Source organism: Haematobia irritans, chromosome 1, assembly GCF_050003625.1.
Source record: "Haematobia irritans isolate KBUSLIRL chromosome 1, ASM5000362v1, whole genome shotgun sequence".
NCBI classification, from domain to species: domain Eukaryota; kingdom Metazoa; phylum Arthropoda; class Insecta; order Diptera; family Muscidae; genus Haematobia; species Haematobia irritans.
Window position 1 is genome coordinate 227,934,693 of NC_134397.1, and position 27,841 is coordinate 227,962,533.

Here is a 27,841-nt window from a genome sequence, read left to right on the forward strand (position 1 = left end):
TGGCCTATCTTGTTTTAAGAGCACATTTTGAAAAAAAGAGCACATGTGCTCTTTAAAAGAGCACGTCTGGCATCCCTATTCTCGAATCACATTCCAGTATGTCAAATAAAAATGAAATTCGAGAGAGGCAGCAGAGATTCGAAGGTGATAAACAAACAAAAGCGGCAATACATTTTAGATAAAAAATGAAGCAAACGGCATGATATTAGATAATTTCAATTTATCTCAGCTCCTCAATGCCCTCGGTTATGAAAGTTCTGAAACCCAACTTCGCCATCTTATTATCTAATTTATCTATGGTTATAACAAAGATAATTGAGTATAACAAGATTAAGCATTGTGCTCTTATAAAGAGAAAACAAATGTCAATGTGTAGAGGGCTATGAGAAAAAAATTGTTTTATTTGTCAATTTTTTTCCAAAGCAGCTCTGCCCAGGAATAAATTTAAACGGCAATATTCACATAAAACCATAATGAATATTCGCTTCAATATACACATACGTATTATTTTAATTTTCTACAATCGTTTTGGTATTGCTTTTGTGGGATTTTATTCAGAAATTTATGGAAAACACAAATGTTATGATATTTTCCGACGCAAACGGCAGTACATTTGAGAGACACGTCGACGCAAACTTTATGATATTTTGTTGGCAGAGTCCTCTGGTGTTTCAGTTTTGCTATGACAAGACTGCATCTTCTTCTCAATTATCTTTGGTTATAACAAGTATCATCGTTGCCACCTCGTTGTATTCAGTCCTATATTACATCCCTGCACCACCATATGATATTTGTTTCCATTAAAGAGATTGTTTACTTTTCGTCAGAGCAGAGTCTTCATCAAACAATTTATTGAAAATAGCTGAATATGGATATTATCAAGGCGGAAATAGCAAGGAAACGCAAGTTATTGGAAGAAAAACAGTTAGTGGACGATAAAAAGAAGTATTTCAAAAGAGGAGACTTGATAGCTAAGAATAACGAAGAAATTCTTCAGAAGCAGGGCATTAAGAAACCAGAGAATAATGAAACCGATCTGAATTCCCATGAGGGTTACAAATTCACGGAGGAAGGACAGAACATCTTACCCCGGAATGAAGTTATACGTCGATTAAGAGAACGAGGTGAACCTATAACATTGTTTGGTGAAACGGAATCAATGGCTTTTGCCCGTTTAAGACAGTGTGAAATTTCACAACCGGAAGCTAATCGAGGTTTTCGCAATGACTTCCAAGAAGCCATGGAGCAAGTTGATCAAGCCTACCTTCAGGAAATGTTTGCCAATACCACTTCGTCAAAGGAGGAAAAGAAAAATGAATTTCCCGAACTGGATGAGTCAGTTGATTGGGAGAGTATTAAAGAGATGTCCCAAAAAATGGGACGCAACAATAAAGAGTATGACATGGATGTGATAATGACCCTGCTAACCTACATACTCAAGTTGTGGAATGATCAAATTGCAGGATACTCTAAACACGAGAAGATGTCAACCAAAGTGAAAATGGCTCGCGTTATCTACACCCAAACGAAGGAGTATGTGAAACCATTATTTCGAAAATTAAAAAATCGTTCACTGTCCGATGATATATTGGAAAGCCTAACGGATATCTGCAAACACCTGCTTAATCGTAATTACATACATGCCAGTGATGCATATTTGGAAATGGCAATTGGCAATGCTCCATGGCCTATTGGTGTCACTATGGTTGGTATTCATGCACGTACAGGACGTGAAAAGATTTTCTCAAAGAATGTTGCACATGTTATGAATGATGAGACACAGCGCAAGTATATTCAAGGTTTGAAACGTCTTATGACGAAATGTCAAGAGTGTTTTCCAACCGATCCTTCAAAGTGTGTTGAATATGTAAGCAAAAAAGATAGAGAATAATAATTAGTACAGAAAAATAAACCTTTTTGGTGAATATTTTCAGTGTTTTGGATTTTGGGAGGTGTCCAAATTTTATGGGAGCACACAATTATAATACATAATGGATCTAAATGTTATCAATGATATTTACTATCACGTTATTTATTGGTTTATTTGCCCTTGCGACCTAATTCTGCAGATCTTTGGGATGATTTTTCCACGGCATTAATAATGGTGGATCTGAAAATCGAAGATTAAATTCAATTCAATTTACGTATTTGAAGATACTACCTTAAATTGCCTTTTTCTAACTCATGGACACCCACAATTGTAGCCCCTCCAGGGGAACAAACCTCATCTCGAAGGACCGCAGGATGCTTGCCGGTAACTAAGACAGTTTTGGCTGCTCCCAATATGGTTTGTGTTGCAAATTGCAAAGCCATTTGTCGGGGGACACCATTTTTAACGGCCCCATCGGCCATAGCTTCAATAATGGTATATACGAATGCAGGCCCGCAGCCACTAACGCCAGTGGCGGCATCAATCATAGATTCGGGTACTTGTTGGGCAATGCCTAAAGAATTCAACATCAAATGAACCTTTTCCAAATCCTGTTGAACTACATAGGAACCTGGTGTATATACAGTGCAACCTTCGCCCACTTGCATGGGCGTGTTGGGCATTGTGCGTATCATTTTAAGGCCATCGATAAAGGAAAAGTTCTACAAAATAGCGATTCTTTAAGGAGAATTTAAATAGTATCTCTACGAACTTACCTCTTCTAGATCATTTATATTTACCCCAGCCAATACGGAGACAAAAAGTTTATCTTTATCTTTGAGAGTGCGTACATGATTATTACGAAGATGTATAGCACATGGAGCTAATATATGGGGTTTAACACAAATGAATATTATATCCGATTTATCAAGAGTTTCGTTATTATCATCAGAAGTTGTGACTCCAATATCACGCCAACGTTGTAAATTCTCCAAATTTGGTCCTGAGACATAAACTTGCCCGCTTTTTACAATGCCTCGACTTATAAGACCAGAACCAATGGCAAATGCCATATTACCACCTCCAATGAATCCAATTTTTTCATCCAATTTTGCCATTTGTCTGAAAAGTAGAGAATTCTATTTTGAAATAGTATAAGGAAAAGCTGAAATTTTTGGGAATATATATGAGTATCCTAATCAAGCTTTACGTGTTTACTGGATATTCGAATTCGTACATTTTGCAAGTACAGAATACTTTTGAAATGTTAAATTTTGTGCCGCAAGAAATTTCACAAATCAAGCTTGAATTCTGAGTTCCGATTTGATAACAAATTACGTGAATCACGAAAGGACACTTTATATTAATGTCCTTAAGCATATTGTTTTTGGACTCGCGATAATAACATTAGATTAGGTGAGGTATAGTGGGAGCCCGATATTCCAAGCTCACTTACGGTATGGTCACACTTTGGCTCCCCGAAAAAGGGATGTAAAGAGTATGCTGTTACATTGTATTTATTGAAAACTTTCATCTCGCAATCGCAACTTCAAACTATTCGGATTTTGCGTGGTTCATAATGTTCATCAAAGCTTTCGTTGCATCAGCGAATGACTATGAGTTTTGACAATTTGTATTTAATATAGAAATTGGCTCTAATAAGTCAAGTGAATTTATAAAATCCACTCTTAAGTAGTGGTTTTTCTTCACTGTAAGTTTCTGCAGAAATTTGTGGGAGGCTAATATGAGTATGAGCGTGTACAGATCGTCACGTTTACTGCACCATCGAGTAGGACATAGCAATTTTGGCTTGATGTCTTCCATTGAAATAAGTCTATTCTTTTCTACTTTTTTTAAATCCATTCCTGAGAACTGAAACTTCTTCGAACATACATTGGATATCATCGAATTCGCTGCCCAGCCGACGAGACTGACGTATTTTGAATTTTAGATGTTCGTTACTTTTTCTACATTTACTAACCGAATGTGACGTTTACAACTTTGCGACGATCGTAAACCTAAACAAATTTGAGCAAATATTCATTTTGGTCAAATATTTGCCTAGTGTGATCATATCCTTAGACTATTCAGACCATTGTAATACTACAATGGTGAACTTCTGTCTTGTCAGTGAGTGCTGCCCGATTCTATGCTAAGCTCAATGAAAAGGGAACTCCTTTTTATAGCCGAATCGAACGACTTTCCACATTGCAGTGAGACCACTTAGAGAAGCTTTGAAACACTCAGGACTATCACCAACAGTCCTGAGAGGAGATAATCCACCGCTGAAAAACTGTTTGGTCGAAACTGGGTTTGAACCCACAACCCTGTTTATGCAAGGCGGGCATGCAAATCATTGCATCACGGTGGCTCTCATTACGATCACCACCACGAAATTACTCAAGCTCACGAACGTAGTCACACTCACCGTTTTTTCCTCCAAGGGGCAAGACCATTTAGAGTACGACCATTTTAAAGCATAGTTGGTAGAATTATCCTATTAGCATAATTTTGAAAGTACATCCCTTGGAAGTTACAAAAAATAACCAGTATATCAGTAGTTGAATTTAATGTGCTCCGGACAAGTTGAGAATGTTCAGGTCGTAATAAAACTACGTCACATTTGAAATTGCTTACGTATTAATATTTCTTATATGTATGTAGGTTGAAGTAAACGCTTTCTTTGTCTAATCATTGAATATTATCTAGATTTTAGGTTGTTAATAAACATATTACATATTCATTTTTCATTATCATGTAATGACCATTTCCTGGTAACAACACACAGAGTCACAGTAAACAAAACTTACATTTCTTAGGATGCTGCTTTTTCCGAAATGAATTGCTAGCAGACGCAAGAAGGCTTTTGATAATTTGAATTATTTTTATTTATTTTTTAGTTTAACACCGGCTTATCTACAAGTTCAAGGGGTTTGCAAAAATTCCGTCTACGCTGAAGATATCAGCTGTGTGAGTTGAGATTATTTGTTTACGTGGTGAAAGTTCTTGCACAGGGTTGTTATACTTCTTATTTTATGTACGATGCTACACTGGTGTAGTGTAATTGCAAACCAGACGTTAAATTTAAATGTGAAATAGGTAAACGGAATGAATGAATTGACATAAAACACTTTTGCTATCGAAAATTCTACGAGGTGTTCCTATCGTTTGGTTACATATTGTTCCCATAAGAAACACTTGACAAAATTGGGCACGTAATTTCGTTAGATATGCATACTGGTCTTTAATTTGAAAAGGCAAATGAGGAGCGAGCTCTATACCCTGCCAGCATTCTACAGTTCCATTTCACCCTCATCGCTACCACAGACTCGTAAGTGACACTACAACAATCGTCAACTGTGATAGGGAAAGGTATCAAAAAGAACGAAATGTACATGAAAGTATTTTGCCATTTAATATTTTGTGAAACACCAAGCGCAACTAGCTTGTTATAAATTATTTAAATAAAAACTGTAATGAAGTGCTGAAAACATAGTTATTACGCTTAAAATTGTGAAAGGTATATTGGTGAACAATTTTCGACTTTCCAAATGAAATGAAGTTATAGTTTTTCAAATATATTTCCAGACACACTGTGTCCATCAACAATAAAACTGATAGACGCTGGAGCATCAGGCGAATATAGCAGAATTAAATAGCCACCGTGGTGCAATGATTAGCATGTCCGCCTTGCATACACAAGGTCGTGGGTTCGATTCCTGCTTCGACCGAACACCAAAAAGTTTTTCAGTGGATTATCCTGGTGACATTTCTGAGGGTTTCAAAGCTTCTCTAAGTGGTTTCACTGCAATGTGGAACGCCGTTCGGACTCGGCTATAAAAAGGAGGTCCCTTGTTATTGAGCTTAACATGGAATCGGGCAGCACTCAGTGGTAAGAGAGAAGTTCACCAATATGGTATCACAATGGACTGAATAGTCTAAGTGAGCCTGATACATCGGGCTGCCACCTAACCTAACCTAACCTAACTCATAAATAATTCCTTTGTTAAGACAATGTTCAATGTGTTTTTATTCGTATAAATGTTATAAATGGAATAATTTATAAAATTTTTATTCAAACTAGTAAACATCTAAACAATCGAATTTTACTTGACCACAATGATTCTTCTATAACTATCTTAAAGTGCACTTTGTCTAACAGTTTGAAGGGGCTCTTATTGGCGTCGTTCTAAATGGTTCGTGAACGTGAATTTTATCGTGAGCGTGAATTGGTTCATGAACGTAAATTTTGTCGCGAGTGTGAAGTTTTTCGTGAGCGTGATTTCGAAGAAATGTTACTTACGAACATACACGACATATTGTTGTTTAGTCCCATTCACGAGATTTAGTAGATTCACGTGAGAAACGCACGTGTCACACGCAAACATCTACTGTAAACAGTCAACATAACGATCGATAGAAAAAAATTGATAAAAGTACCATGGGAACCCCCCAAACGGGGGTTGCCATGGTACTTTTTCATTGAAAAAGTGTAGAAAAGTACACTAATATCAACTTTATCAATTCTGCCCACAACCGCAACCAAGCTTTTTAGCTGTGGATTATCCCCTCTCAGTAATGCTTTGAAGGTGTTTCGAAGCTTCTCCCAGTGGTTTCACCGCATTGTGGAATGCCGTTCGGACTCGCCCATTAAAGAAAGCTCCCTTGTCATTAAGCTAAACATAGAATCGGGTAGCACTCACTGATATGAGAGAATTTCACCACTGCGCCATCACAATGAACTGTAGGAGACAATGTTTGCTATTTCAGCACACAGTGACTGCTTTCCCATTCACAACAGAATTTTTGTTGTTTTTGCAGATTTTTCTGCTGCGTTCACTAACTAACTAATATGAAGATCAGTTGATAAAAATGACATGATTGATTACACAAATGAAGTGTATATATCGACTTTGAAAAAGAGTTTAAAAACGTGGTTACACTTATATAACAAAGACTAGCAGCAAACACTGACTGCAGACACAATACTGCTGCTTTAGCAGTTTGTTTGCTAAATTCGCTCCGGTCTATCTGAATTACTGTTATAATAAGACCAAAATAATTCAATGGCTAGCAGAAATATTGAATTTCGATTTTGCAACAAAAGTTTTTGATTAAAACTCGACTAGTCGTCTGTATTAGAAGTGTGCGCGTGACACGAAATTAAGATGACACATGTGAATCACGTGAGTTGTGAACAGAATCTGAAACAACTCTCGTGGATGTGCGAGAATGGGACTGAAAAAAATATGTCATGTGTGAGAAATAAAATCGGTTCGTGAATGTGCGTGAATACAATTTCTGTAAAATCACGCTCACGAAAAAAACGTTTAATTCTTACTCGTATTTTAACTGAAATTAATTTAGCTGTCAAACTATATTCTATACTTGAATTTTGTTATCTTTTCTCATTCCCGGTTGGAAAATGTAGTGAGTCTCGTGAATTTTTCGTGAGTCACGTGAATTGTCGAGAATCGTGCGTGAGCGTGAGTCTTTAAAAGTAGTTCGTGCGGAAGTACAGGTTTTCATTTCGTGAATGTGCGTGAGTGGTAATCACACGTATCACGCGTGAGCGTGCGTGAATAAACATTTTGCTTAGTGAATGTGTGTCAGTGTGAGTGAAATTTCACTAAAGCGCACACCTCTAGTCCGTATACCTAACTAGAACTCAAAGTTTTAAAACAGCATTTTTTTCTGTCCCACTATTTTCTTAATATCTCTAACATCACTATCGGTATAATTTTGAGGATTTAAGCAAAATCAGTCTCGGGAAGGGAAACCACAAAATTTTCTTTTTTAATTAAATTTATTTTTTCTATGAACATTTTTGAGCTTATTTTTATAAAAATTTGTCAGATTCCATATATCAATGATTTTCACATAAATACAAACGTAATTTTCTATTATTTAATAGATGTATTAACATATTTTTTTTTAATTTGTCATTTAATATTAGGGACGTTTTATTAATATTAAATCACTTATAAAGTCACAAATGTTTTAAAAAGAAAATATACACATTCACATAGATATAGAAGAAGTAAACTTAAAATTAATTTCATAGAGCATAACAATCAGAAGGAGAGATATGAAATGAAAAAAATTATATATTTATTTAACTTTTTACAAAAGTTGCATTGACAGATTTTTTCATACACATATATATAAAATATATTAAAGTTTAATTTTATATATGCACTTAATTATCATTATAATTTTATTGTTAAAATTAAAATCACAACTTATAATGCTAATGACTATTTTATAAATATTTATTTTTTTATTATTGTTGTGTTTGCGGGCATATTATGTTGTGTACTTATTTACATCACTATATCAATAAGTCTTATTATTTTTAAGATTTGTTTTATTTCTTATATACAACTATTATTTTCAGCTTAATGGCATCGTTTAAAAATGTTTATCTTAATTATAGTTTTACTTTTTTTCTAAAAATTTATTGCATTTCTAATAAACTTTGCCTTATAATTATATTTTAATATTTAGTTTTCTTTTTTTACAAAAAAATTAACTAAAATATTTTTTAAAATTGTATTTTGGCTTGTTGTGGGAAAAATTTCTATTCGTTTTATGTTTTCGTCTCGTATAATAGTTTTCGAAGATTCTCATAATTCGGTCGTTGTCTCAACTTCGGAACGATCCAAATCGTTTAAATAGGAAAATCCCATTTGTCCATAATCTCGTTTACCAAAAGTGACATTATCATTGGTTGAGCTTAGGTGGGCTAAGTCGCCATTGGATCTGGAAAAAAGCGAAAGATGATGTTAGAATACAATTATAAGTATTTTTTTTTTAATTTATGACGATTTTTCTCAGAAAATGTTTGTTGTCAAACGAGTTTTGTTAGAAATATTTTTGGCAAATTTGTTTTCTTAGAATATTTGTTGACATACATGTTTTCTGAGAAAGTTTCTTGGAAAATTTGTGAACCAACGAGTTTTCTTTAAAAATTAGTTATTTCCTAAAAACATTTATTAGAAAATGTTTTTTTTATTAGTGCTCACCTTTGAAACAATGGATTCGTTATGGGTACCTCACTATAACCACCCCTTTGATTATTATGCTGATGATTTCTACCCAATGTATTGGTCATCATTTCTCCCGTCGATACATCACCATTCAGAATACCACCATTCAAATTGGAGTTATTGCCAAATGTATTACCTCGTCGGCCTAGTGTACTATAGGCATTATTTTGTATATTGGCTAAATTATTACGACTAACACTATCCATTTTATAACCACCATTTTGATAATGATTCGAATTTTGATGTTTAATACGTCCCAAAGTTAATGTACCAGGCAATGTACCATTGGCTGCCAAGGGATTAGCATTATTACGGGCATTCATTTCCAGAGTACGATTAAAAGTATTTTGACGATTATTCATGGTATGATTATTTATGTTATTATTAGCAGCCATATTATTAAGATTGTTATTGTTGTTATTCCTTCTGAGCGTTGCAATAGTAGCTGTAGTTGCTTCCGAATGAGCTGGACTTGTTTGACCACCACTTGAGCTACCATTGTGATCTTTGTGGGTTATATAGCTAACATTGTCCAATGAGAAAGCATGATTTTTAGCACTAAAATCCAATTGTAGTTCATCATCACCATCTGGTGGAACAGCCATGGCCAAGACTTGAGTTTCATATTCTTTCATATTAGCCACTGTATCGCCAGCATTTGAGGCCTGTGAATTTACTATGACTGGGTCATAACGTGTTGGACTGGGTGTGGAATATTGGCGCATACGTTGTTTGAAATTTTTATATCTAAAATGAATAAAATGCCATGGTTGGTCATAGAAAATGTAATACGTTTGGAAGTTAATTTTTATACTTACTTGGACCATGAGATACAGATGTAAATTATTCCAATAATACCCAAAACAAGAATGATAATTGATATGGCTATCAGAGTGTAGGGGAAGACTTCATCATCTATGGCAATTGCAGCTTTCACCTATGGGAATATAAAATAAAATATTTAGAAGATTATTATGATGTTGAAAATTTCAAATACAAATTAAACGCAAGCAAAATGTATATGAAAAATGGGTCGAATATAGGGATAGTATAGAGAATCAAAAAAAAAACTTTTTTAAAATCTTTTAAAAAACTGAAAAGAAGACATAGGGGGTATGTTCCTATATTCCAAATTGCAAATCGCAAAATTTTCGTTTGGTCATATTTTCTTTACCCTAAAACATACAAATTTAAATTTTGGCAATATAGTTCTCTTTGATAAGAAGTTAAAATACAAATTAAATTTAAGTCCGATAGTATATCAATTTTTCTTTATAATAAAACTAAATTCTTGCGATTTGCGATTCTGAATATTGGAACATGGGGGATAGTGTTTCGAGTCTTGAGATTTTTGAAAATCGGACTTTTGACTTGGTCATTTTCGAATTTTTTTGATGAGTTGTCCACAAGTTTTTCCAGTTCTTGATTGTAGTCCTAATTATTATTGTTTTAATTGTTTTTTTTTTTTTAATTAATGTATTTTCTTTCTATTGAGGATCTCTGTAACCGTATATGGCCATGTTTGTAAAATGAGTTAAAATAAAATAAATAAATAAAAAATGATTTTCTTCATATTCCTCTTTGCTTCAAGGTCAAATGTCTTATTTTTTTCGTTAAAAATCGATTTTTGTCACCATAAAAAGTAAAATAGTCGAGTATTCGATTTGACTTGATTTTCAAAAAAAAAAAAAAAAAATAAAAAGTCGATTTTTCAAACATGAATTTTACAATGTCGATTTAGACGTTTGTACTTTTTGTTAACAAAAAATCAATTTATTTTTTTGAAGTCACGTGGAAGTCGATGAAAGTTTATATATGTATGTACTGCATTTAAAATGTTTTTCATTAAATTTAGGAAACTCATACTTGAAATTTGCTTCCCTCCGTTAAAGACGTATGTTTTATTGTAAGAGAAATTTCCTTAATGAAAAAAAAAACAATTTTGAAATAATGAATTAAATAATTAGTCTTTGAATCTCTTGCGATTTGCTATTCTGAATATTGGAACATGGGGGATAGTGTTTCGAGTCTTGAGATTTTTGAAAATTGGACTTTTGACTTGGTCATTTTCGAATTTTTTTGATGAGTTGTCCACAAGTTTTTCCAGTTCTTGATTGTAGTCCTAATTATTATTGTTTTAATTTTTTTTTTTTTTAATTAATGTATTTTCTTTCTATTGAGGATCTCTGTAACCGTATATGGCCATGTTTGTAAAATGAGTTAAAATAAAATAAATAAATAAAAAATGATTTTCTTCATATTCCTCTTTGCTTCAAGGTCAAATGTCTTATTTTTTTCGTTAAAAATCTATTTTTGTCACCATAAAAAGTAAAATAGTCGAGTATTCGATTTGACTTGATTTTCAAAAAAAAAAAAAAAAAATAAAAAGTCGATTTTTCAAACATGAATTTTACAATGTCGATTTAGACGTTTGTACTTTTTGTTAACAAAAAATCAATTTATTTTTTTGAAGTCACGTGGAAGTCGATGAAAGTTTATATATGTATGTACTGCATTTAAAATGTTTTTCATTAAATTTAGGAAACTCATACTTGAAATTTGCTTCCCTCCGTTAAAGACGTATGTTTTATTGTAAGAGAAATTTCCTTAATGAAAAAAAAAACAATTTTGAAATAATGAATTAAATAATTAGTCTTTGAATCTCTTGCGATTTGCTATTCTGAATATTGGAACATGGGGGATAGTGTTTCGAGTCTTGAGATTTTTGAAAATTGGACTTTTGACTTGGTCATTTTCGAATTTTTTTGATGAGTTGTCCACAAGTTTTTCCAGTTCTTGATTGTAGTCCTAATTATTATTGTTTTAATTGTTTTTTTTTTTAATTAATGTATTTTCTTTCTATTGAGGATCTCTGTAACCGTACATGGCCATGTTTGTAAAATGAGTTAAAATAAAATAAATAAATAAAAAATGATTTTCTTCATATTCCTCTTTGCTTCAAGGTCAAATGTCTTATTTTTTTCGTTAAAAATCTATTTTTGTCACCATAAAAAGTAAAATAGTCGAGTATTCGATTTGACTTGATTTTCAAAAAAAAAATAAAAAGTCGATTTTTCAAACATGAATTTTACAATGTCGATTTAGACGTTTGTACTTTTTGTTAACAAAAAATCAATTTATTTTTTTGAAGTCACGTGGAAGTCGATGAAAGTTTATATATGTATGTACTGCATTTAAAATGTTTTTCATTAAATTTAGGAAACTCATACTTGAAATTTGCTTCCCTCCGTTAAAGACGTATGTTTTATTGTAAGAGAAATTTCCTTAATGAAAAAAAAAAACAATTTTGAAATAATGAATTAAATAATTAGTCTTTGAATCTCTTGAATCTTTGCATTAAAAATAGTTAAAATCCTTCAAATATAGGCTATTTTTATACCCTCCACCATAGGGGGGGGGGGGGTATATTAACTTTGTCATTTCGTTTATAACACATCGAAATATTGTTCTATATATTCTGGGTCGAGGTGAAATTCTGAGTCGATCTAAGCATGTCCGTCCGTCCGTCCGTCTGTTGAAATCACGCTATCTTCCGAACGAAACAAGCTATTGACTTGAAACTTGGCACAAGTAGTTGTTGTTGATGTAGGTGGGCCATATCGGTCTACTCTAACGTATAGTCCCCATATAAACTGATCCCCAGATTTGGCTTCCGGAGCCTCTAAGAGTAATAAAATTCATCCGATCCGGCTGAAATTTGGTACATGGTATTAGTCTCTAACAACCATGGAAAATTTGTCCATATTGGTCCATATTTATATATAGCCCCCATATAAATCGATCCCCCGATTTGGCTTCCGTAGCCTCTAAGAGAAGCAAATTTCATCCGATCCGGCTGAAATTTGGTACGTGGTATTAGTATATAGTATCTAACAACCATGCCAAAATTCGTCCATATCGGTCCATAATTATATATAGCCCCCATATAAACCGATCCCCAGATTTGACCTCCGGAGTGTCTTAAAGGAGCAAAATTCATCCGATCCGGTTGAAATTTGGTACGTGGTGTTAGTACATGGTCTCTAACAACCATGCAAAAATTGGTAAATATAGGTCCATAATTATATATAGCCCCCATATAAACCGATCCCCAGATTTTACCTCCGGAGCCTCTTGCAGGAGCAAAATTCATCCGATCGCGTTGAAATTTGGTACGTGGTGTAAGTATATGGTCTCTAACAACCATGCACGAATTGGTCCATATCGGTTCATAATTATTATAGCCCCCATATAAATCGATCCCCAGATTTGACCTCCGGAACCTCTTGGAGGATCAAAATTCATACGATTCGGTTGAAATGTAGTACGTGATGATAGTATATGGTCTCTAACAACCATGCACGAATTGGTCCATATCGGTTCATAATTATATATAGCCCCATATAAACCGTTTCCCAGATTTGTTGAAATCACGCTATCTTCCGAACGAAACAAGCTATTGACTTGAAACTTGGCACAAGTGTTTGTTGTTGATGTAGGTGGGCCATATCGGTCTACTCTAACGTATAGTCCCCATATAAACCAATCCCCAGATTTGGCTTCCGGAGCCTCTAAGAGTAACAAATTTCATCCGATCCAGCTGAAATTTGGTACATGGTATTAGTCTCTAACAACCATGGAAAATTTGTCCATATTGGTCCATATTTATATATAGCCCCCATATAAATCGATCCCCCGATTTGGCTTCCGTAGCCTCTAAGAGAAGCAAATTTCATCCGATCCGGCTGAAATTTCGTCCATATCGGTCCATAATTATATATAGCCCCCATATAAACCGAACCCCAGATTTGACCTCCGGAGTGTCTTAAAGGGGCAAAATTCATCCGATCCGGTTGAAATTTGGTACGTGGTGTTAGTACATGGTCTCTAACAACCATGCAAAAATTTGTAAATATAGGTCCATAATTATATATAGCCCCCATATAAACCGATCCCCAGATTTTACCTCCGGAGCCTCTTGCAGGAGCAAAATTCATCCGATCGCGTTGAAATTTGGTACGTGGTGTAAGTATATGGTCTCTAACAACAATGCACGAATTGGTCCATATCGGTCCATAATTATTATAGCCCCCATATAAATCGATCCCCAGATTTGACCTCCGGAACCTCTTGGAGGATCAAAATTCATCCGATTCGGTTGAAATGTAGTACGTGATGTTAGTATATGGTCTCTAACAACCATGCACGAATTGGTCCATATCGGTTCATAATTATATATAGCCCCATATAAACCGTTTCCCAGATTTGATCTCCGGAGCCTCTTGGAGGAGCAAAATTCATCCGATCCGGTTGAAATTTGGAACGTGGTGTTAGTATATGGCCGCTAATAACCATGACAAAATTGGTCCATATCGGTCTATAGTTATATATAGCCGATCACACAAAAATTTGTCCATATAGATTCATAATCATGGTTGCCACTCGAGCCAAAAATAATACATCAAAATTTTATTTCTATAGAAAATTTTGTCAAAATTTTATTTCTATAGAAAATTTTGTCAAAATTTTATTCCTAAAGAAAATTTTGTCCAATTTAATTTCTATAGATAATTTTGCCAAAATTTTATTTCAATAGAAAATGTTGTCAAAATTTTAATTCTATAGATGTTGTCAACATTTTAATTGTATTGAAAATTTTGTCAAAATTTTATTTCTATAGAAAATTTTGTCAAAATTTTATTCCTAAAGAAAATTTTGTCCAATTTAATTTCTATAGATAATTTTGGCAAAATTTTATTTCAGTAGAAAATGTTGTCAAATTTTTAATTCTATAGATGTTGTCAACATTTTAATTGTATTGAAAATTTTGTCAAAATTTTATTTCTATAGAAAATTTTGTAAAAATTTTATTTCTATAGAAAATTTTGTCAAAATTTTATTTCTATAGAAAATTTTGTCAAAATTTTGTTTCTATAGAAAATTTTGTCAAAATTTTATTTCTATAGAAATTTTTTGTCAAAATTTTATTTCTATAGAAAATTTTGTCAAAATTTTATTTCTATAGAAATTTTTGTCAAAATTTTATTTCTATAGAAAATTTTGTCAAAATTTTATTTCTATAGAAAATGTTGGTTAAATTTTACTTCTATAGAAAATGTTGTCAAGATTTTATTTCTATATAAACTTTTGTCAACATTTTATTTCTATAGAAAAATTTGTCAAAATTTTATTTCTATAGAAAATTTTGTCGAACTTAATTATATACGTATTTAATCGGTCTTGTTTAGTTTAATGTATATCCCATATGGACTACCTTGCAATTTAGAAGACGGTGTTAGCAAGTTTTAAGATACCTTGCCATCAGCAAGTGTTACCGCAATCCAAGTAATTCGATTGTGGATGACAGTCTTCAGTAGAAGTTTCTACGCAATCCATGGTGGAGGGTACATAAGCTTCGGCCTGGCCGAATTTACGGCCGTATATACTTGTTTATGATAAAAATATTCCTCCTTTAGCGTAATTTGTAGGATCAATAAAATTAAAATTAGGCTACAGATCTTATTCATCGAATTTTCATTCCCACTTTGCGATATACTAATAAAACTATGCCAGTTTAAAAATCCAAACTATATCAGTTTTTCAAAGTTAAATGTATTTTCTTAATTCAAAGAAAACTTTAAACCAAAGATAAAAAAATCTTAGCCTATGTTTGAAGCGTTTTTATCTTAAAACAAAAGATTTAATATTTTAATTATTTTAAAGACGAGTTTTTAAAATCAAAAAATGTTTTTCTTAACTTCAAGGAAATTTGTCCTTTGTTTAAAGACATACAAATTAAACGGAGGAAGGCAAATCTCCAAAATGTGTGTCTTAATTTTAATTAAACTAATTTTGAAGCAAATAATATAAACTTTCTTTTAATTACAATTTAATTATTTTAAAGAAATTCGTCCTTGAAATTGTGTAAAAATTATGGGCCTACCAGAGTCAAGAGGTCGTTTTTGCTCGGGCCCCTCAAAAGATAATTCTGTTCGACAACACTATTTTGTTTACGTGGAGATATTATGTTCGACTCAAATTTTCAACAAGACTAAGAATATATATACTTTGTTCGATTAATTTCGCTACAAATGAAATGACAAAGTTAGTATATCCCAAAAATCATAAACTTTGTCTATGGCACATTAGATTTTTAATTGATTCTTAACGAATTCTGAAATCTCGAGAACAAAATGCTTACCTTATGAACTTGTTGTTTCATTTCAATTGGAGCATAAATACCCTCTGCCGTTGCTCTTGTCTTCGATGAGGCCGCAAACATTAATTCTGATCTTGCAGTAGGTTCCAATAGGGTCTCTTGTACCATTGAATCATTTCGCATGAGTATTTTTTCCGTCTTCGGGTCAATTAAATAGAACCATACATCTGTGGCTGCAGGATTTTCCAATATTGTACCATTTTCATTGAGGAATTTACGATTACTAAAACGTTCAATGCCACTGATAAGACCACCAGTTTTTTCCGAGAAGAGTTCTTCTAAAGTAGCATAATGACTACGTAGTTCATTGGGTGCAGCATCGGAGAAGAATAAGGCATGACGATGCATATCGGTAACCTGATTAATAACCACTCGAGCTCTCGTGCGATGGGAACCCATTTCTTGGCCATCATTATCGCGAGCCTCCACATAGAAGATAAGAGGGAATTGTACATCATCACGGAACATTTTTGCTGTACGCAAGATCCCAGTATCTTCGGTCATTTGGAAGTAGGATGTAGGCTGCAAAGGAACATGAAAATTATTACAATATTTTTTCTAGATTTTTTCCAAAACATTTTTACTTACCACATTATCGTTGCTTATGTTATTATCATCCTCATCGAAGATCTTATAGCGAATCATACCGAATTTACCCGAGTCTCGGTCAGTGGCCCTTACTTGCAAGATGGGTGTATCGATATCCATTTCCGAATTAACCACAGCATAGAATGTATCCTTACGTCCCCGAACACGATTAAATACAAACTCGGGAGCATTGTCATTTTCGTCCTGTACGATAATCTTTACAGTGGTGGTACTCTTCTGGGGATTTATAAAATACTTGTGCGAGGTTAATCGTAAATCCAAAGAGAAAGCTGTCTTATTCTCATAGTCCAAATGTTTGATTAATTGAATGCCACAACCATGATCCTCTTGGGTGACATTGAAGAGACCCCATTCATTGCCAGAGAGAATTTCACATTTGAATCCAGGATTAGATTTGACCGATTTCTTGGAATTGATAACCTGGATCAATTTAATAGTGGCATTGATGCCTGTGGTTTCAGGAACACCAGTTGTATAACTATCATCACTGAAGGCCAATCCCAGACTCTCGGGAGATGTAATGACTCCATTATCAGTACGACCTTCCATGGGATCATCTTCATTGGGATCGGTAAGCAGATGGCGAACAAATACCGGTAGAGTAGCTACAGAACTCAACTGGGGTTCACCCATATCGTAGGCTCTTATATCAACCTGATATTCCGTATCCTCTTCTTTCCTTAATTCATCGCGTATACGTATCGATCCAGTATCAGGATCAACTTGGAAATATTTAAGAGTTTTACCTCGACCCACCATTTCATAGCGGACCACATTTCCAGGTGATGAACCATCACCATCTATGGCAGGCATAGTGGCTATCATAGTACCAATGGGTTGATCATCGTTTACTGTAACCGGCTCGGGAACCGAAACAAATACCGGACTAACATCATTGCGATCCTCCACCTCCACCACAACTTTCACAGTATCTCCGGATCCATTGCCATCATTCTCTATGGTACCCACTATTAATTCGTGATTCTTCTGTTTCTCATAATCCAAACCTTTTGTTGTTTTTATTTCACCCGTTGAGGGATTAACCTTAAACAAATCGGTGGCCCCCTTACGGATGACATAGGTGATTTCTGGCATTGTGTCAGGATCGAAAGCCTGTACCGTGGCTACTGGTAAATCTTGCTCATTTTCTGGTATTCTCACATCAATACGTGTATCGGTAAACTTTGGTACTTCATCGGGTAAATCACGAACCTGAACCGTAACACTAGCCGTCCCCAAACGGGCATCGGGAGCTCCATCCTTTGCCGTGACGACAAAACGATATTCATTTTGTTTCTCATAATCCAAGGCCGTGGAGGTGCGTATTTCTCCCGAACTTCCATTAATGGCAAATGGTATATCCTGAGGTATGGAATAGGTAATCTCAGCATTTATTCCCTCATCGGCATCGGTGGCATGGACAATGCCCACAAATGTATTTTCACGACCTTCATCAACTTGGAAGACATAGGGTAAGGTGGATTCATCAAATTCCGGATTTTTATCATTGATATCCGTAACTTTAATGTTCACTGTGGCACTGCTAGAGAGGCCGCCATTGTCTTCAGCCTTTACCAATAATTGATAACGGGTCAAACTTTCACGATCCAATTTCCTTATGACAGCTATTACCCCAGATTCTTGACCCACGGCGAATTGTCTCAAATCATTGCCCGAAATAATCGAATATACCACAGGATCATTTTCAGGATCTTCGGCATGTATGACAGAAACTGTGGAATTTATCTCAGCACCTTCACTAACCTGAACCTCATAGACTGATTTTACAAACTTCGGAGGTTTGGTGTTGGGTCCTGGTGTAATGGTAACCTCTACAATTGCCTGTGATGATAAGCCCCCTATATCTGAAGCCTGTACTGTTATGCTATATTGCTCTCCGGCCAAGAGACGACCTCTTGTCTCAATTTCTCCCGTGTGCTCATCTATAGCGAATTTCTGCATACCATTATTGGATACATGGTAAATGGAATAAGTAACCACAGCATTGGGTCCCTCATCATTATCTGTTGCAGAAACCTGGGCCACTTTGCGTATACCATCGCCTGCTGTTATGGAAACCGGCGGCACCATAGCCAATTTTGGAGCATTATCATTGACATCTTTCAATATCACAGTTAAGCTAAGAGGGGCACTTGCTGCATTGGTCTTGGGTTCTCGGGCCACAACTTGGAATTTGTATTTACCCGGAGCTGGAGGATCACGATCCAAACCTTCTTCATTGACCACCAATATACCGTCGCTGGTAACTTCAAATGAAGGTGTTGTCAATTCATAGATATAGTTTGGCTTAGGATCATCTTCACTTAAATCGGCATCACTTGTCTTAAACGATATGGGTTTACCATTTTCATCCAAAACTCTGGTGCCCAATGGAGAATTCTCATCAACATATCCCACTATAGAAGTGGCCGATATCACCGGTGGATTAGCATCTACAGGCTTAACATTTATGGTTAGTTTGGCTGTGGTAAAACGTTTCATTACCGACACCTCTTCCGCCTTGACAATAATATCGTATTTTTTCGCTGTTGAAGTATCGACAGCTTTGATTTGTTTCAGCACTCCAGTTTGTTCGTCAATTTCAAAGTAATCAGCATAATTACCCGGCATACCACTGGCAAATGAATATTTTATGGGTGAGCTAATGGTATCTAAATCTACAGCTTGTATTCTTTCGGGTGTTACTGTGAGTACTCCTTGCAAAGATCCAGCCGGAACAGATGCTGTATACTCAGGGTTAATACAGGCTCCATCAAGTAGAACACAATTACGATATATGAACGAGGGATCCAAGTCATCCGAATCGGCTATGTTAACCGTGAGAGTGGTGGTTGAGGTTAAACGCTCGGTGACATTGCGAGCTCGATCCTGTAATGCAATAAAGAAGATAAAGGAAAATTATTTAGACATATGAAGTTTGTTTAGAATAAGGAAAATAAATCAAAACAATTGGTCAAGATTTAGTCTATGTCTGTCCGATTGCTTCCCACATTTGGAATTGAAAATTTCTGTGACCAATGCTTATGGTAGCCATATTTTCCCATAGATACAAACAAATTGTGGCGAAATTATTCGCTAATGATTTTTTCAGTGGTTGTAATGTAGCAAATGGGGAGTCACCATAGTGCAATGGGTAGCATACCTGCCTTGCATACAAAGGATCATGGGTTCAATTCCAGTTTCGACTGATTATTTCCTCTCAGGAAATGCTGGTGACATTACTGAGAGTTTCAAACATTCTCTACGTGGATTCAACGTACCACAGTTGGTAGAATTCTATCAAAAATGGTTGCTTGTTTACTGTTTGGTAGATTGATAGAATTGGTCGGATTCTTGAAGTTTTTGTAGATTTTGCAAAATATTCCTCTCCAACTAAGAGGTATTTCAAAGTTCTATAAAAATAAAATTTTGAAAAAATTTTCTATAGAAATAAAATTTCGAGAAAATTTTCTATAGAAATAAAATTTTGAGAAAATTTTCTATAGAAATAAAATTTTAACAAAATTGTCTGTGGAAGTAAAAATTTTGACAAAATTTTCTATAGAACTGAATGAACTGAATAATCTAATTGAATTTGAAAATCTAGCCTAATGTAGAAAATATCACAAACTTTTTTCGATTCAATCATGAAATCTAATTAATTTTTTAAATGAATGAATAAATCAGAGACATAATTAATCACAGTTAATATACAAGACTAAAAATTAAATGATTTCTTCTGTCATTTTAATTATTTTTGTTACTATACTAATTACAATTTAACTGAACTTCAACTCGATTTTCTATAAATATTTTGAAAGACTCCATTCTAAATTCCAATCATTTCAATTGCAAAATTCAATTAAAAACGTAATTTAATTTAAAACAATTTAATTGGTATATAATATAACTCCAAAAATTGCGCAGATCCTCTTAAAATTTAAACTTGTTCAATACCTCATTATTTATGCGCATATTCAAAATAATTTATTGACAATTTCTCGATAGAATTTACGTGACAAAAGTACGTTGAGATTTAAATTTAATTTTTTTTTCAATTACAGATTAAGATATGAGACCGACTAATTGTTTCAATAAAACACAAAGGAGAGAATTAATATATATTTTTTTTTAATATTCTTTTAAATATTAAATTAAAAAATATTTTAAATTAATAATAATAATTATATAATAACTATTTTTTATTTAATTTTGAAATGAGCCAAATAATTAGCACTATTATTTGAACAAAAAAAATAATAATTATTATTTTTTAATTTATTTATTTAATAAAATTGTAATTGCAATAATTCTCGTAACTGTTTTCTTATTTAATTTGATTATTTTTTTAATTTTATTTTAATTAAGCCGTTTCAGCGTCATTCACATTTTTAATTGTTAATATTTTAGGAATTTTTTTAACCTTACATATGATCTTTAAAAGTAAATATTGCCTATGTAATACAACAGAATTGCCAATTTTTTCGTATGTAAAATAAATGTTAGTTATTTGTTTTAATTTAAAGCCATACAAATTGTCTTATTTAAAATAATGACTCTCTCTTTCTCTCTGCATCTCAATTTGTTACAATCTCAAGGTAAATATCTGTAAATATTGTTAACTTTAACTACCAGCTATAGAAGTCAACCTTTCGAACTGTGCCACTAGTGAATGGGAAAAAATTGCTTAATTTAAAGATGAATGGGGTAAAAATAAACAAGCCAAGTAAGTAAAATGAAGAAGTGCTTAGACCTCTTTTATACCACATATGGTGGTTACAAGTTTCGCTTATCTAAAAGTGTTGTATATTAACACCATTGAAGCAATAACAAACAAATTGGCACTACAGTTACCAGTAAATATAAATGACCAACTAACGACTTAATTGCCCAGTCCATTGGTATATAATACCGAACGGGTGTGAAAAAATACCCAGTGTAATTGAAGATATAATTAATTTTTTGAAAAAGCTTAGCGAGTCATGTGTAATTGAAATGCCAGACCGAAAAAAAAATTAATTAGTAGAAACGATTAAGAAAATTTTAAATTTAATTTTTTTATCTAAGTAAAAAAAAAAACAAATTTTATGGTAGATTAGGGGAGTTTTTATTGTGGGGTAGTGAATAAAATATTGCATATATACACATACGGGGTTCTCAACGATGAAAAAATATGGATATACAATCATTAGCCATAATTTTGATACATTAATAATAAAACCAACAAAAAACACAAGTATTCTGGCAGGTTTGTTTCCTAAGTCTTTTGATTTACTCAAAATGTAGAGTCAGGTTCGGTGTGTACAGCTAACTGTTTTTGATAAAATTTTTCTCTTTCATTTGATATTGGCAACACAAATTCTTGTCTCGCTGTCTGTAAACGTCGTACTCGTCGTCGGTAAAGTTTTTTTGTTTTGTTGTTTTAATGGCTACAAAGGGGGCAAGCAATGTGTGTAGCTTTCAAGCGTAGGTGTTTTTGTATGTTAGATATTTTTGTGAATTCAATGCTTTTGTAACTAAGGTGAGTGGTTGTTTGGTTATTTGGCTTAGGTTCGATTGGTAAGCTAGCTGGCAGCTGCTGCTTGCTACTTGTTGGTTGTGGCAAATTAATGAATTTACAACATACGGTTTAAAATAATTGTATGTGACTATTTTTGCGCATTCTTTATTTGTTTGCTTTACTCTTTTACGTTTTGTTTGTCCCAAAAACATATATTTATCTAGAGGTGGTATGGAAATTTTGGGGGAGGATTTGATGTTAAAAATAATTAATAAAAAAAAAACATAAATGTGAATATGAGAATTTATCTATATGTGTGTAGGCCCGATTATTTCTATACCTCACAATATGATGCGAAAAGCATTTACTATCGGGTAGAAAAGTTTCGTGGTGAAGAAAATAATTATTAAATTAAAATTTGGAGTGAGCTTGAAAAATATTCTATTAAAAAATTAATTATAGTCACCGAGATTAGAGCAATTAAAAACTAATTTAATCAATTAATTTCGTGATTGAAAACAAAAATCTGTTTCTCTGTGCATTCAAAAAAGTGCACCGTATATGACACTAAAGCCAATTAAATATATTTTAGTTCACGGACTTATTGTGTTTTGAGAAAGTTTCCTTGACCTTAATAATGTTTTGCGTACGTGAGTTAAATAAACTAAAACGGATAAAGTTATACACAGAATTGCTTAAAATTTATAATGCCCCCATCGTGAATTTCGTATGCTACTAAAGAAATTTTTGCAATATTCAATTCCTAGTTTTCCTTCAAACTACGAAATTATTTTAACAAGTGAAAAAATATTTATTGGACATATTTTTTTCTTGAATTATTTAGGCGGAAAAAAATCGCCGTTTATTTTAATGGTTGTTTCTTTACTTACTGGACTACCCCTGCTTTCTTGTTTCTCCTGAATTGTTAGTCGCGGTGTGTCTGTAAAAAAGGCAGTCCCACTAACTTATGGGGGCAATTTAAAAAAAAAAAAAAAATTCCGACTACTTCTTATAGGTATAAAGTAGGATCAGGATAAACAAATTTTAGACAAATAAAATTCTGAAAAAAAAAAATTAAAAAAGATCCCACTATGAAAGAAAATGTAGGTTTTTATTAGAAAATTTTAACTAAAATATTTTAGTAATTGCAACATGATACAAATAAGTTAATGATTTTTGTCAAATTAAATATAATTTATTAACCCCCATTTTCATGAAGCTCCGTTAGTGCTACGTTACCTAACGAACTTTTAAACAGTGATATCCACATATCTGTCATCTATCGTATACATTTCATATGCCAGTTAGAAACTTAACTGCTGAAAATGTTTCAGTTAAAGTTAAGCGGAGAAAAGATATTTCCATTTTTCTTTCTGTTATCTGGAAGTTAAAGCTTAACAGAGCTACATGAAAATGGCCGTAAAAGTAATAGATTTTTTCCGTTGTTTAATAAAATTTCATATTTTGGAAGAAAAAATTGAAATTAAAAATTGTTAAAATGTCTTTAGCGCTATATGAAGTTCTAGACAGACACAATTTATGTAAAATTTACTAATTTGAGAAACTTAGAAACTTATATATACTCAATTTCAGAAAACTTCTCCCATTTTAGGAAAATATTTACTATATAGGTGAATATGCCAAACATGAAACATTTTCAACAATTTGTTACTAAAAGGCATAACTTACAATATTTTCCCACATATGTATATCACCCTCCTCATGAAACATATTTAGCTATACTAAATTTAGTAATTTAGTTAAACAATTAAAATCAAAGCATTATTGGTCACTTACTGTATATCTTTACTATGGTCTATAACCTCCTCCTCCTCCTTGCAGAAGGTAATCATTTCATTCATGAAAATAAAATCCAATTGAAAACCGATTGTTTTGAAGGGGCCCAAAGATCAACAGACCATACTTGGACATCTAACGACAAGTATAAAAATAGACATAGAGCCAAATAATGAAACGTGCGTTATTCGTAGACCCAAAATTGTTGTGGCGACGAGTTCAAAACATTTGGAGTGTGTTTTCGATTAGTTTGTAGTTTTATTTTAATTGTTTAAATACACGAATTTTTCATCGGCCAAAAGTCAAAGCACACAAAAAGGAAATTTTCAACAATTAATCAAGGAAAACACTTGAAACTTTTACATTTAACATACACCCCCTCCACTCGTTATACAAGCACAATGAAATGTTAAATTAGTTGTGTTTGCAGTGAAATTTGCTAACTAAAGAGTTCAATTGGTATTGGTTGTATTTTATGGCGACGATAAACTTAGCGTAGCCAATGTAAAGTGTGACATAGCATGATGTACTTCGAATGGATGCTAAATTATTTGAACTTAATTTCCTGTAAAGAAAACAAAAAAGAAAATCCAGGCTACATGAGGAAAACATTATATTGGTCAGTGCCAATGGAAATGTTTCTTAGGTGAATATTGCTAACTAGAGTCATTCCATTTGAAAATGAACTTTAGCTTTGTAGTTTCGAACTTTCTATTCTATTTAGAAAGATGTTAGGGTTTGACATTTTGTTAGAAGTTCCTCCTTTTATTGGAATATTTGGTCAAAGTTTATTTCGGTATACATATAGATATATCACATTATCGTCCTATATGAGAGAAATGGAACTTGTGTCTTAACAACAACATTATATATTCATATCAATAAAATACGATCTAATTGTTACGGTATATCTGGGAATATGAGTAATCTAGAGGGAAATATTGAAAGCATTAGAGGGGGATTAAACCATTGTGGAAAAATATAAGGACAAGTAAAAACAGGATCACTGACCCTCTCCCGAAAATTTGAATTATCAGACTTTTACTCAGAAAATCTTCAAAATTTTAAATATGGAAGTTTTAATAGGGTCGTTGAGTTGAGTCTACACGCAGAGAAGGAATATGATCAACCCAATCATGTTCAAAGAGCAAAATGTTACTTTTTCATGGAAAACATGTAGCATGTTTGTCGCAACCATGTTCTTTTCTCGGAAATTACGAATTGACGAGAAAAGAATATTTTTGCAGCAAAAATGCTCTTGAAATATGTTTGAGGAGATCATATTCCTTCTCTGGAGGAAGTGAATTGATAGAACAACTTAAGGTGTGCGAACTGAAACATCAGTCATTTTAAAATATCGCTGTGGCCATGTGAAGGAGTTTCTCCGTCGTTTCGTAACTCCTAACTATAAAAATTGGCATTACACGGCGAACGGACTCCAAAAAAGGCAACGAAAATCCCATACACCTCGCCAATTTTAAATTCTCCTGATTTATTTTCAAGCGTTTGCTTGCTGGTCGCTACGGAGTAGGTTGAAAATAGATTTTTCGTCTAATTGACTTTATGTCTTAATCAGTCGAAGTTAACCTTTTGTAATATCCATAATCTACAAACTCGTCTCTAGACTTTAGATCGAGTTAAATCGAATAATTGGCTTTTGATCTTTGTCAAAATTGATTGAGTTTAAGTGGGCCAATCGAACTTTATATTGGAAAATTCGAATTTTTATTGAAATGGATTGTGAATTAGTACTGTGATGCTGAAAATCCGAAATTGAAAAGTCGCGACGTCAAAAGTGCTGTGCAACGTCAACAGTGCTGTTCTGTGAACTATTCGAAAATCGACTTTTTGAACATTTTGGACCTCGCAAAACCAGACAAATTTGAAGCTGCGAATGCGAGATGTAAAACTAGTTGAAGTTGAATAAATACAATGTAACAGCATAGTTTTTGCATCTCTTTTATCGGGGAGCCAAACTAAATTAAATTAAACAAGTAAATAAAGTAGAAAGTCGGGCGGGGCCGACTATATCATACCCTAAACCACCATTACAGAATTAGTAATCATAAGCATTTGTGGGGTAACATATAGTTCTGGGAGATAAACCGCAGTTGCATATTTAAGAAAATTAAGGGGTACATGTCTATGGGTGCTTTGTGTCAATCTGACTATAGCTCATAGTCAATGTTGCCAGGGAAAATGTTCGGTTTACCCTACAAGGACAAAAAAGTTCCCTACTTTCCTATACATTCCCAAACAATTTTCCCTACTATATTTTTCGTTAAATTTAAAAAATTTTACAAAACAAAAGTGGTTCTAAATACTTTATTATCTTAAAAAATGAAAAAATGAATGCAACGTATTTATCTTAAAATATAAATTTGTATTACCACCACGGTGTCCACAGTTGGTAGAATTCTACCCAAATTAGTAATCTTTTTTGTTAAATCTTTATAAAAATAAAATTTTGGAAAAAGTTTCTATAAACAAATTTTTGTGAGAAATTTTTCTATAGAAATAAAATGTTGACCATAAATTCTATAGAAATAAAATTTTGAGAAAAAATTCAACAGAAATAAAATTTTGAGAAAAATTTTTATAGAAATAATATTTTGAAAAAAACTTCTATAGAAATACAATTTTGACAAAATGTTCTATAGAAATAAAATGTTGACAAAATTTTCTGCAGGAATAAAGTTTACCACATTGTTAAAGATCAAGCATTGCCGGCTTCTAATTTCCTCCTCTAGAGCCACCAAAATGTAAAAATTATTACAAATTGTGTTGAACAAAAATGTCCTACATAGGGTCCCTACGTCCCTACAAGACACTAAATATTAGAAAAACCCTACATATAGGGAATTTCCCCTACTTCTAGCAACACTGGCTGTGTTGATATTGCACCCACAGAGTTAGTATGCCACTAATATTGAGCCCATTATTAAAAAAGAGAAAATCGTTAAATTAGTGTGGGTAATAAATTCAAATTTGTAAAAATCGTGCAATATTCTTATGTAAGAGCTACAAGTACGTATAAGTACGATCGGCTAGTACATCAAAATTTGAAATTTGAGTGACATTGGTTAATAAATAAGAGTACTATGGCCAAATTTGGGAAAATAGAGCGATGCATATATATGGAAGCTATATCTAAATCTGCACCAATTTGCATAAAATTTTGCGGGTTTGATTAATACCACAAAAGGTTACCTTGTTTAAGATTTGAGTAAGATCAGTTAAGAAATGAGGCCTGTATTCAAACGTAGGATTATAAGGGCGAATTTTTCAAAATCGGGTGATACATATATGGGAGCTATAGCTAAATCTGAACCGATTTAGATGATTTTTTGCACATATAGTTAGTGCTATAGGAGATTATATTTAGCCAACTTTGAGTATGATCGGTTGATAAATAAAGGTTTTGTGGCCAAATTTGGGAAAATCGGGCGATACATATATGTGAGAGCTATATCTAAATCTGAACCGATTTGGATGAAATTTTGCAGACTTGAAGGGCGATGGAAAAGATTAGCTTTTGCCAAATTTGGTGACGATCCGTTTGAAAAAAAGCGCGACGTGACCCCATTTGTCGAAATCGGGCGATACATATATATGGGAGCTATACCTAAATTTGATCCGATTCCTTCCAAATTCAATAGCGTTCGTCCTTGTGCCCAAAAAACTCCCTGTACCAAATTTCGTCAAAATCGGTTAATAATTGCGACCGGAATCCTGTGAACAACAAATACATGGACAGACGGACGGACGGACGGACACCAAGCGCTAGATCGACTCAG

The 27,841-nt window shown here is 33.3% G+C and overlaps 3 protein-coding genes across 6 annotated transcripts in view; 1 reads left to right on the top strand and 2 right to left on the bottom strand.

Annotated features, from left to right (window-relative positions):
• Nucleotides 1–769: 769 nt before the first annotated feature.
• On the top strand, nucleotides 770–1,912 carry Prp18 (pre-mRNA processing factor 18). Its single transcript, XM_075289929.1, has one exon. The coding sequence runs from the start codon at nucleotides 869–871 to the stop codon at nucleotides 1,889–1,891; it is 1,023 nt and encodes a 340-aa protein (XP_075146044.1). The 5' UTR covers nucleotides 770–868; the 3' UTR covers nucleotides 1,892–1,912.
• On the bottom strand, nucleotides 1,911–4,843 carry P5cr (Pyrroline 5-carboyxlate reductase). 3 transcript variants are annotated; one of them, XM_075290050.1, is made up of 4 exons: nucleotides 4,681–4,843; nucleotides 2,647–2,992; nucleotides 2,162–2,592; nucleotides 1,911–2,110 (listed from the first exon to the last, which is right to left on the bottom strand). In XM_075290050.1, exons 2-4 carry the CDS (start codon nucleotides 2,986–2,988, stop codon nucleotides 2,041–2,043), a joined length of 843 nt encoding a protein of 280 aa, XP_075146165.1. In that variant the 5' UTR covers nucleotides 2,989–2,992; nucleotides 4,681–4,843; the 3' UTR covers nucleotides 1,911–2,040. The 3 variants fall into 3 exon arrangements, with proteins under 3 accessions (XP_075146165.1, XP_075146249.1, XP_075146324.1); XM_075290134.1 differs by lacking the exon at nucleotides 4,681–4,843 and adding an exon at nucleotides 4,299–4,450; XM_075290209.1 differs by lacking the exon at nucleotides 4,681–4,843 and having other exon boundaries at nucleotides 2,647–3,009.
• A 3,463-nt stretch (nucleotides 4,844–8,306) lies between these two features.
• Cad99C (cadherin 99C) overlaps nucleotides 8,307–27,841 on the bottom strand; it is a 398,863-nt gene continuing 379,328 nt past the window's right edge. For both annotated transcript variants that reach the window (XM_075290410.1, XM_075290327.1), the window contains 5 exons: nucleotides 16,727–19,636; nucleotides 16,121–16,660; nucleotides 9,738–9,856; nucleotides 8,896–9,666; nucleotides 8,307–8,632 (listed from right to left, as the gene is read on the bottom strand). In XM_075290410.1, coding sequence (XP_075146525.1) covers nucleotides 8,497–8,632; nucleotides 8,896–9,666; nucleotides 9,738–9,856; nucleotides 16,121–16,660; nucleotides 16,727–19,636 — 4,476 coding nt within the window. In that variant the 3' untranslated portion in view covers nucleotides 8,307–8,496. The remainder of the gene's footprint in view (nucleotides 8,633–8,895; nucleotides 9,667–9,737; nucleotides 9,857–16,120; nucleotides 16,661–16,726; nucleotides 19,637–27,841) is intronic.